This window comes from Rhinichthys klamathensis, unplaced genomic scaffold (genome assembly GCF_029890125.1).
Source record: "Rhinichthys klamathensis goyatoka isolate OS25496 unplaced genomic scaffold, OSU_Roscu_1.1 h1tg000597l_1, whole genome shotgun sequence".
In the NCBI taxonomy this organism is placed as follows: domain Eukaryota; kingdom Metazoa; phylum Chordata; class Actinopteri; order Cypriniformes; family Leuciscidae; genus Rhinichthys; species Rhinichthys klamathensis.
Genome location: NW_026607053.1, coordinates 336325 through 348484, shown reverse-complemented (window position 1 = coordinate 348484; position 12160 = coordinate 336325). Strand labels below are relative to the sequence as shown.

At 38.8% G+C, this 12160-nt stretch overlaps 1 protein-coding gene across 1 annotated transcript in view; it reads left to right on the top strand.

Annotated features, from left to right (window-relative positions):
* The window catches only part of prdm5 (PR domain containing 5), a 108881-nt gene that overhangs the window by 59175 nt on the left and 37546 nt on the right, over positions 1–12160 (top strand). The window contains exon 13 of the mRNA XM_056240429.1: positions 474–567. Within this exon, the coding sequence (XP_056096404.1) occupies positions 474–567 (94 nt within the window). The remainder of the gene's footprint in view (positions 1–473; positions 568–12160) is intronic.

Here is a 12160-nt window from a genome sequence, read left to right as displayed (position 1 = left end):
CTAAAAGTGGTACCGCCAGAACCGGAGATCGGCTGAATGGATTCAAAAACGGTAAAACTCAACAGTTTAACTCTGGGGGAGTTGTAAAATGAGCCTATTTCCAAAAAAAGTGGAGTATCCCTTTAAGACATATAAGCAGTATAGATGGAAAGGATCTCAAGCTGACTAGCTGAAGACGTTACTGTAGCTTTAACCACTAATAGACACGGTACTTGAAAACAAAGTTTTCAGTTTCAGTCAGTTTAGTTCAAATAATTTGAGTTCGGATCAGTTCAGATCACCTCATTTCCAAATGACCTCAGTTCATGTCACTTCAGGCCAGACGACCTCGGTTCAGTTTAGATCATTTCATTTCATAAAAGTTCTGATCACATCAGCTCAGTTCAAAACGCATCAGTTCAGATCACTTCAGTTTTCAAGGATCGTTCTCAAATGTGAATAATCTGTTTTACTGTGTTTCTCGTCCCTTTTAGACGCACACCGGAGAGAAGGAGAAGATCTGTCCGTACTGCGGGCAGAAGTTTGCCAGTAACGGCACTCTGAGAGTGCACATCCGCAGCCACACGGGTCAGTGCCTCCTCACCAGCCAAACACACACTCTATGCTGATCTCACACTAATCCTGAGCTTATTTATCTATTTTCAGAAGTTGCCTCATTTTTCTTGCCATGGCATTCATGTAAAAACTCAGTAGTAAACGATATCTTTAGATACTTGATGCTTTAAATGCATTTGTAGGAGTTTCCCTTTTTTGATGCCAAATTTATGAGAGGAGAGTATTTAAAGGGTACCTATTATGCAAAATTCACTTTTGTAAGGTGTTTGAAACACCAATGTGTGTGTGTCCGCAGTGTATGAGAACAGCCAGCCTATAATGGTAAACATCCACTCACTCATTTTTTATGAATCAAAAGCAGTCTCTTCAGATGACGTCGTCGTAGGACGAAGCCCCGCCCATAGCCGGTGACGATCTGCCCTATTAGCATAGAGACCGCTAATTTTCGGTAGTTGTACAAAGTCGTTGCCAAAAAGGGATTAAGAAGTGTTGTGTTTTGGGATGGACCAATGCACATACGAGTCTGCCATCTGAGTCACTGAGGACATTGTGCTTCAATTTCATTTTCGAAGGAAATGTCCCGAACAAAATCGCTGAATCATTATAACTCTGACTGCTTGAGAAATACACGTCTAAACAAACAGGCTTACATATCTTTTCACCTTTATTACAATACAGTATGTAACACAAATGCAATAGCATGTCATAAAAGCAAGATGACAACATAAGTTAAACAAACTATACCTGTTCTATCTCCATGCAGCATATATTCTCTGGCTCTGTAGGCATTTTACAACAGTTTCCCACACAATCATGCTAATCGCTGACTTGAAGATAGTTAACTCCACATCAATTACATACATTTATCGATTAGCCATTCAGAAACGTTCTGTTGCATTCTACATGTTGTCACTTCTTCTTGAATCTGTCCATCATTGTCTGACTCTGGCTCAAACATATAAGGATGAACACCACAACTGACAGCTTCTGAGATTCTCAGTGCGTGAGATTGTCCTGTTTTGTTGTTGCTGGTATGCCGGAGCACGAGCTCATGAAGCTCCGCCCTCTTCTTGAAAGGGAGCCGGGAGCACCAGCTCATTTACATTTAAAGGGACACACACGAAAGCGCCGTGTTTTTGCTCACCCCCAAAAAGAGGTAATTTTTACATGCTATAACAATTATTTTGGGGGTATTTTGAGCTAAAACGTCAAATACACACTCTGGGGACATCAGAGACTTATTTTACATCTTGTAAAAATAGGCATAATCGCAACACGATTTACTAAGGTCAATTTACTGGTATTTGCACCATTTTTTTACCGCCCAAAACAAGCATGTCTTAAACCAGACGCTAATTTGCACTGCTCTCGGTAGATTGTGTTTGTCATTATGGAAATGATCCGGTCGCGTCTGTGCTCTTTCATTTGCGTGTCGTCAGTGGATCACTCGCAGAACTCTCCACCCCCATCTGCGCTTTTGTGGAAGTGCACTCTCACGCTAATTTGCACTGTTTAGTAAATCTGGCCCTTAGAGTTAAAAAGGAATCATATAGAAAAGTATATAGTTTACCACCCACAGCAGCACATGCATTGCATTTGGCATCTCGCTCTCTGTCTTTCTCTCTGTGTGAACATCTCAGCATGGACATGGTGACAGACAGCATGTTCATTAAAGAGCCTTTATAGTGGAGAGCTCAGCATTCCAGTGTGCTGCCATAACAACAGACTACAACACACACACACACACACGCACACTTGTTTTCTAACCCTTACCCCACACATACACTCATACACATACACACAAGGCCAAAACATGCCCAGTGGAGTAAAAACACTGCATGTGTGTGTTGGAATGCAGTAGACCTGGTGAGAGTGAGCGATGCGCCTGACAGAAAAGAACACTCTTAGTTTGTAGGCATCCAGCATTGTGACCCCTGACCTCTGCTGCCTGTAAATCCCACTTTCCTTTCTTTCAACTGGACTTGTATTATGTGTTCTTCTTCTTTTAAAGAGACACATGCTCAAAAACATCAGCTCAGTATCTTTGTACCTGGTCTTGACGCCAGTGTAATGGCATATCATTCTGTGTGATGTCAATGAGCATAAAGTCTCCAAAATACTTGAATGCATTACTTAGAGCATTACTTCTCTTGTGAACAATAAGTGCACTTAATTGTATTAAATGTGCACTTGTAGTGTACTTCCAGTCTTAAGACTAAACTGTCAGATATTTTAATAAAAAAATGTGCTTAAAGAAAGTGATCTTTCAATAATTTTAAATCATGCTTTGGTATTTTGTTGTGCTTTAAAGAAGTACTCTTATTTTTATGTGTTGACTACATTACTAAAGCACGTGCTTTGTGACGTGCTTGATTATAATTTTACTTGATATTAGATTTAAAGTGAATTATATTTCAAATGTGCTAAATTGTACCTCCAACATTACAAATGTGTAACTACAAATATGTTTGTTTATTTTAGTTCACCATAAATGCGTGTCAGTTTATTCAGCTTTACACTTTAACCATATTTCAAAGACAATAGATGTAAGTATGAAATTACAAATAAACATGTACTAAAGTCCCACAAAAACACTTTTAAGTTCAGCTATTTGCACTTAATATACATTTAAACAATAATTTATTTTAATTTAATTGTAAATATCATGCAATTAAGTGTCTGAAATCATTACATTATTTTTGCACTTATATTTTCTTTTTAAGTGTGTACGTTTCGTAATAAGTACTTTTTTTAAAGTACTATTATTGTAAGTAACCATATTGATTTCAATATATCGCTAGTTTCTATATGTATTAGTGCTGTCAAACGATTAAAATATTTAATCGCGATTAATAACATTAATGTCATAGTTAACTCGCGATTAATCGCAATTAATCGCACATTTTTATTCTAAATGTCTCTTGATTTCTTTTTGTCCCATTCTTTTTTCTCATTTTAATGCTCTTATCAACATGGAAAAGTGGATCGGCTTGCTTTGTGCAAATGTTTTTTTTATTGAAAACAACATTGGTATATACTGTGTTCAATTTCACACTAACATTCTCACTTGGAGCAAATAATCTCTCACACAATGTAACACTGTCCATCAATAAAAGGGTGAAAGAAATACTGACGAGGTCTTGATATTGACGAGGGGGCGTAGAATTCGCATCAGCTGTGTGTGTGTGTGTGTGTGTGTGCTTGACCATCAAGTGGTGTTTCAGACTGGACGTGCTGCGATGATGATAGGTCAGTTCACAACGACAAAACACACAGATCACTTTGGTCTTGTCAATGGGACCATTTGGCAACTTTTTAAAAGTAAACTTTCCATTCAGAATCTTATTGGCATCCATTTTGGCGTCTCGCGCTCGTCATCCACTCAAAACGTAACGTTAACCTACTATTTGGCCGGCTCGCAAGCCCAAACAAGTGTGTGCGGCTTCGTGCCTGTTGTTTTGTTTCCAGTCTAGCTAGATCCGCTTGCGCTTTCAAAACGCATGGCGCATCCTGTGGCAAAAGCATGTGAAAAAAACTATAAAGTTTGCTAGGCCAAAAAGACCGTTAATCGCGCGCTAAAAAAATTAACGCCGTTAAAATGGGTTTGCGTTAACGCCGTTAATAACGCGTTTAACTGGCAGCCCTAATATGTATTACTATATGTTACTATACAAAATATATTTACTACAACATTTTAATATCTGACAAAGTATTAAACGTGATCAGAGTTTTGAACAGAATCATTGATACCGTTTTAGCGATGCTAACTGCACTTTCACTTCATCTCTGAGGCCGCTCATGTGTCAGAGATGCCATTATAACAACTCTATTAACCCTCTCATATTTGCAAATGAAAACATGAAGATGACTTGGTTTTTATATCGCAGGCAACCTTATTGTGATTACATCATGATTATTCAACACATTACCCAATATTTTGGTAATAACCACACACCAAACCAGATCTTCAGTTTGGTAAGGTGAATTTCGTGTGGTTTAGGTCTCATAAGCTTATATGTGTTGAAAGATCAAAACCACTGGAGCATTCAGCCGTGGATTTAGCAGTTGTGTCTTCCTCTGTCCTCCCCCCGGCTCACCTCTGCCCGACGGGGTTAAAACCCAGTGCTGACAGTTTCTATGCTGGTTCAAAGGGTTAATCTCATGATTGTTTGTTTGGTTAACCTGCTTGATTAGAAGCTCGATCCGAAATCTTTTGCCAAAGTTAAACTCAAACCAGTACTTCCTATAAATGAAATCATACCTAATTAAAACATCTAAACCTAATCATAAACCCAACCATCTGTTTCTCAGATCCGCATTTAAGCTCAGCTAAACACAAAACTTTCATTCCACCCGCACATTAACATCCACAAAGCTGTGATTGTAACTTCTTTTCATTTCTGTGTTGACAACACAGCCTTTTCAGACAAAGCTGAATGCACTTAAACGTGTGATCAAGGCTGTTTATTTGGTAATGCAGGGTTTGGATTTGACCGGCAGGGTTTGCATTATTCTCCAAATGCCAGACTGGCGTGAGTTATTCTGAGCTCAACGTGTTGATGATGTCATCCTCAGGCGCCACATGGGATCCCGCTTGTTAGCCAGCGCGGTATACAAAAACTACCTTTAAAAACATAACCTCACCTAATTTCCATTTCATTGCGTCACAACTGTGCACTGCTGAACAGCTGAATGAATGATTTAATTCTCTTCAGATAATGTATAAGCACCATAAATGCACCATAGAAGAAGTCCATGTATATATTCCAAGTCTTCTGAAGACATGTAATAGTTTTGTGTGAACAATAGTCTATAATCTGTTCACTGGTTAATCTTCCCCTCCATCAAAGTTGTACAATTCTATTCAATTCTGCATTTCAGAGAAACAAAATAACATCATACAGGTTTGGAATGAAGGTGTGGTCACATTTACCACTGCTCTGTAAAAGTAATAATCCGCATGACCGAGAGTTTCACGTGAGGGCGAAAAAGTTCCCCAAATTTTCAAGTTGGTTGTTATTTTACTTTCGTTACGTAAAAAAGAACAAAGAAGCAAATTACAAACAATAGGACAATTACGATAGAGTTACAGATTAAATAAGCTACGTTTTTTTTTCAGGTACAGTTGGTTTATTTAACATGTATACATTTCCTTAACATCTTTTGTTGTTTGATTAACATTAATGACACAGGTATTTTAGGCTGCTGTCACTTTAAGACCTAGGATCTAATATACTGACACACATCCGGTTTTCACCGAGCTGTTTATATTCCCTTAAGCCACAACCTACTGTATTTACGTGAGATACTCCACATGATGGGCAACTGTGTCAGTATTTCAGGCACAAAGAGAACTGAATTCGGTAGGCAGTGGCTGTAATCTGTAATCGGCATTCAGAAATAGAAACCAGAAAAAAGCTAGGACTGTGGATATGAAAACAGGAGAAGATCCTTCTATGTTTGCCCTTTTGACTGTGCCATTGTCTTGCTTTAATCACTTTTATTTTGCCTTTTGTGCGTTGCTTCGCTAAGCTAAATCAGGGGTGTGTTTCCCGTACAAAGACGTTGCTTAACTACCATCGTCAAGTCACCTTTATTTATATAGCGCTTTTTACAATACAGATTGTTTCAAAGCAGCTTTACAGAGATAACAGGAAAATAATGCAACAAAGTTTGTTTCCAGAAGAAAATAGTGTCACAGTCCAGCTTAAGTAAGTTCAGTGATGCTTCATTTTTGTTGTAAAAAAGTAGTAAAATGCATCGTTGAAGAAATCAACCAGCTAGTCACGACTGTTTCCCGAAACCATATTGTCGCAAATTGGTCGTTCAACCACGTTGGTTAATGATGTCACGCACATGATGGAGTAATAACTTCTTTTAATGAATCTGTTTGAGATCGAATTAATGCTAGACATTTTTCTCAGTTATTTTGCTTTATTTCCAGATTCAATCATAGGCTCGTTCTTACGCACTAGATCACGCACATCCAAAAACGACGCTTTAAATCTCTTGACAAACTGAAAGACGTGAATTACATTTGTATGTTTTCTAAATAAAAGATAAAGATTGTACTGAATGTCAGCTTGCTTATTTGGCTCAAGACAAGGATTTATTGAAGGACATAAGAAACTGCTTCTAACCGCAGGTCGAGAGCTGTCGTTCCAAACACACAACTTTGCGATGCCGTTTGCGAATGTTCGTTGTAACTATGGTTTCGGGAAACACGACTCGTTGAACTGATGATAACCACAGAACTTGCCACCATAGTTGGCTAACGATGCTTTTGGGAAACGCACCCCAGAGTGATCTCTCTCTCTCCGTCGGCTCAATCGGACGATAAGCGGCCGATAGTAATCCGACTAGTGCCACTGGTGCCAAACCCACCACAAAAACTAGGCCTACAGACGCTTAATGATGGCCCGCCATCGGCTTGGTACGTCACGGCCACGAGATTGCCAAATACAGGACAAAAGTTCAAAGTCGATGGAAACGGGGCCGCTTTAAGATGGAATGGGTGTTCCTCTTTAAAGGTCGAGCTAAAAAAACCCTCCAAACAGATCCAAGGTCCCCGGCGTGAATGGATGTTCTGTCTGCATGTGTGCGTGTCTTAGTTTGCACACCCTGCTGGGGTAGCGTGGTGCCGTTTGGCAGGAGGAATGCAGGAGGACCTGAAGGAAACACTTATGGAATGTGAAGGGCTGAATGACATCATGCGAGGTGTCAAGGTCTGGGAGAAGCTAAAGTTGCCCTGGTTTTACATCTCATTTACGTGGAGCTGAAAAGACTCATTGTACAGCCACAATGTACAAGGTGTGCATACATGTGTGGAAAAGCCTATGCGTTCGCCCTCAGGCCAGATCAAGCCACATTAGTCTAGCGCCCTCATCAGTGAAAGTAGTTCAGCCGTGAGGTCAGTGCTCATGCTATCGACGGCCGTTGCTGAAACATTAGCCATGAGCTGAACACGCTTCTCTGACATTAACTAAAAGTCCTAGTCCTGTCTGTCTCATATCCTGTTTGGTTTGGTTTTCCACCTACCTCTGTGTTGGTAATGTTGTCTGTCTTGAATGTAGCATATTTTGATGGTCTTTCACTACACAAACTCCAGGCAGATTTAGTAGTAATATTATCGTACCTGGTAGATTTACAATGGTTGAAGATTGAGTACAAAACACTCGGTAACACTTTATTTTAAGGTTATACATTACTACATGGACTTACTATACTAATAACAGTAAATAATGCATAATTACAAGTAACTAACCCTAAACAATGTAACTGTCACCTTAAAATAAAGTGTAGTCAAACACTGTCATTTTACTATTATAGTCTAGGTTTTTATTGATATTTTGAATTGGGTATACTTTCAGCATTCATTTTTCAAATTTAATTGAGTCCTTTTTTCTGGTTTTGTCATTTTTATGAGTTTTATTTTTTTTATATTACTATTTAGTTTTAATTTTTATTTATTCCCATTAATTTCTTCACCTCATATTTGTATTTACTTTTTTATCATTTCATATTTATATATTTGTATACAGCTTTCAGAGCAGAAGTGGAAGACAGTTGCCTGCTCAAAAGACGTTTTTACACAAATATTTGTCTCTTTTATGTTATGAACAGGTATTCATTTTTTTTTTAAGTTACTGTATGTTTTTTCTTTTAAAAGGGAGGTATTTTTGGCATCGGTACTGTAATTTGCTCTGATAAAAGGATACCTACACCTTACAGCATCATATTTTTCCTTTCTGAGCCAAAGCCCAACTCACGTACTTACCAGAACAATGTTCCTTTCCGAGTAATGTGCAGTTTTACGGCAAAATCGATTGCACCGCAGCTTTAAGATGTAACAATAACACATTAACTTTGTAAATTTTATAGGTACAATCTTGTAAGCTTTTCATGGATACCCTTAGACAGCAAATTGTATCACTATACTCTCACTATCATGGTCACCATCTCTAGGCAAGTTCTGTCAGACCATGAACAATATACTTGTAATTTACTTAATACACAGAAGAAATGGTGGACATGAACCTACATCAGAGTAACTATACAGGCCAACTTGACTAGTGTACTAGCAATATTCCTTATCCACCTTTCTTTTCTACCAAAAATCTGTATCGTGCCCTTCTGTACTAGTGAACAGAATCAGGGAGGTACTACACAAATAAGGTATTACAGTCCATGTAAAGCGTTCCACTAGTCTGAGCCTCAGGACCGATCACAGAACGCTTGATGGATGTTACACACAATAATGACAACAGCTTTCTCAAAATCCCGTCTGATTCCAATTTAATGGGTTGGCTTGTCATGATTTCCGGGGATCGGGCCGCACCGTGCACAGCTTTTAATCAGTCCACTGGAAAACAAAGATATGTTTACAGGATACTGGTCTTAGAATGAGCGTTTCTCAGAGTGAACGGATCCCTGGATTTGTCAGGGATTGCGAGGTTCATTGCGTGAAATCTTTCAATGTTACTATGGATTTAGTCACACAAAATTCTTCTTTCACGTTGTCAGACATACTGTGTGTCCATAAAGTAGTCAGTGCTTATTACTGGACGGATGGAAATTCGGACTGTTTAGACACAGTTTCTGATCGTTTCTTCAATGTTGTGCAGTCTGAGACTGCTTGCTATACTTTATTGAAATGCATACGGTAGGGGGCGCTATTACACATCTTCTGAAAGAGAACCGAATCTCCAGATCAAAACACAGGGGAAGAAGAAGCAGATACAAGTTTTTTTTGTTTTTTTTGCAAGCTTCATGGCAATCATCAACATTAAATCAAAACTGCCTAATGTTACTGAATGAAATGTCGACCCATGAAGGGTTAAGGACTTTGAAGCTGTGGGGGTGTTGATGGACTCGATCTACTCCATCTGTGTTCTGATCATCGTTCTGAATCCGATCCAGGCGTAGCCTTTGACAAAAACATGATTTTCTCAGCTTTTTGCTCAAAATGTTGCTTTTTTATTAAAGGAACACGCCGACTTTTTGAGACTTTATTCACCGTATCCCCCAGAGTGAGATAAGTCCATATACCTTTTTCATCTCCGTGCGTGCCGTAACTCTGTCTGACGCACCCACCGCTAGCCTAGCTTAGCACAAAGACTGGAAGTAAATGGCTCCGGCTAGCATACTAATCCCAATAAGTGACAAAATAACGCAAACATTTTCCTATTTACATGTTGTGATTTGTATAGTCACAGAGTGTACAAATAACAAGGTCATATGAGACACAGCCATCTTTTTGGGAACAGCCACTTATTGGGAGCAGTATGCTAGCTGGAGCCATTTACTTCCAGTCTTTGTGCTAAGCTAGGCTAGCGGTGGGTGCGTCAGACAGAGTTACGGCACGCACGGAGATGAAAAAGGTATGTATGGACTTATCTAACTCTGGGGGATACGGTGAAGAAGCTAAAGTCCCAAAAAGTCGGCGTGTTCCTTTAAACTTACCCACATTCGAGTGTTGATAAAAACAAAAAAAATGCATGTTTGTTAAAAAGCAGAGGGTCTGTTCTTTCTTATATAAATAAATATATATATGCATGTTCAGATATTCATACAACAAAATATTCTGGGGGACATGAACATTTTGTGAAAATGATCATTGGCAGTGGCTGGCAACTTAAAAAAAAAACGCTGGCGGTGAAAGAGTTAAAAACAAAACAAACTGAGATGAGTGTCACGTACAACAACAACTTAACTGCCATAGTGGGATGCATTGTTGGAGAACTTAGGTTATGCATGTAAATTAGGTTATCAGTCGTGAGTAGCTAGTTACATTTTCCGCAGATCCGTCGGTCAAACCACATTGGTTCAACAGTAGAACTGTCGTTAGTGGCATCGTGGAGGTGGTAAAGTAATTACTGCCAATGAATTGGTTCGTGATTGAGTTAATATCAGATTATTTCTTTAAATATCGAACATGGAACCTGTGGACTACTTCCGTTTTTTTATTCTCTGTTGTTTTGCTTTATTTTCCAGATATCCGATTCAATCGGGATTCCCTCTTATGTCATACTCCAGGGTTCACATTCATACCTTCACACTCTTCAAAACCCGTTTCTTTTTATTCTCCTGACAAACTAAGAGACACTGAATAAAATGTATATCTATATGACATGAAATGTATAGATTATACTGCAGTGGGCGGTTCTTGTCCAAAATAAGCTGGACCGGACTTTATATCGATCAAAAGCCAAAAGGTTTCCGCTTGATTTAAGACAGGGTTTCACTTGATTTCCATCCGATAAGTGATTTCACACAACAATTAAACCTTGAGGAGATGAAGCCGTATTATCTCAGGGCTGGAGTGGCATGTTTATGGTGCTCAGATGTGGAAGGATAGCAGAATGAAATGTTATGGAACAGCTGCTGTAGGAAGTTCTGCACATGTATCTGAAGGAAGCCGAGGCACGCGCATGTGTGTGTGTGTGTGTGTAGTGATGGGTAATTCTTTGGGATGTTCTCGCTGCAGGAGTCTGTGTCCTCACAGTAGTCTAACAGTGCTCACTTAGACAATCACACACACACACTGTCCATCCACATCTGGAAAGTGAAACCCATCCCGTCCAGTAAAACTAAGTATGTGTGTGATATAAACATCTCTACTGAACTGCCTACTACTGGATCCAAACAAGAGAACAGCTTTTTCCACTTGAATTAATTCAGATTCAAGATGTGTTTGGGAAATATTTTCCCTCAGTTACTGTAGCTGCCACTGTTGATTGATTAGATGACAGCATTGGGAGCAGGACTGTGCAAAGCTAAGCTTTTTCAACGTTGATTAGTTGGAGGGTTGTTTAAATTAGGGACTCCCAACGTTTTTCATGCTAGGAAAAAATAATGGTCAATCTCGAAACCCACCACAAACGTAAAGTGAGATATATTTAATTGATTGATGTAACAATTTAAATATTTTCTTCTCATAGGATTTCACTAGTTAGACCTTTTTTTAAATTCCGTTGCAGTAAGGCTTATTGTAAGCTAAAACATGAGGATAACCAAAGACATAATTGCGAAATAAACAGATTTCTTTGTTCTTCTTGGTGATATAGCAAGTATAAGCAGTCTAATGACATTATTGAATTACTGAATTGATACATTGACGTGGAACTTGAAGTTCAGTAAGTTAATCAAATGTTGACTCAATAGAAGAAATTCAGGATTCTTTAGGATTCATCAAACTTATTAATGTGTAATTAGACGGATTTAGGATCATGTGCACCACAGACCATATCAGAAGTGTTGTTAGGAGCCGTTCGCGTTGGACACTCTCAGCTGAATGGAACAGAACCCAGGATTTTTGAAACCACCTTTTAAAACTTAATGTTTAAGAGATGCTGAAAAGTGGTGAAATGCAACAACGGAGGGTTTCAACATACCGATATAACTGCATACTCCAACTGTACATGTTAAGACCAGTTCACACCAAGACGAATTTCTAATGACATGTTGAAGACCAACCCAAACATGGCATCAGTGTGACAGATTTTTTTAACATTGTACTGCAAAAAAGCAGGTCAACCAATAAGATTTACGCTTTTGGTCACTGACCTGCTGTATGAAACTACGACTTGGTGGTCCTTAAAAAAAT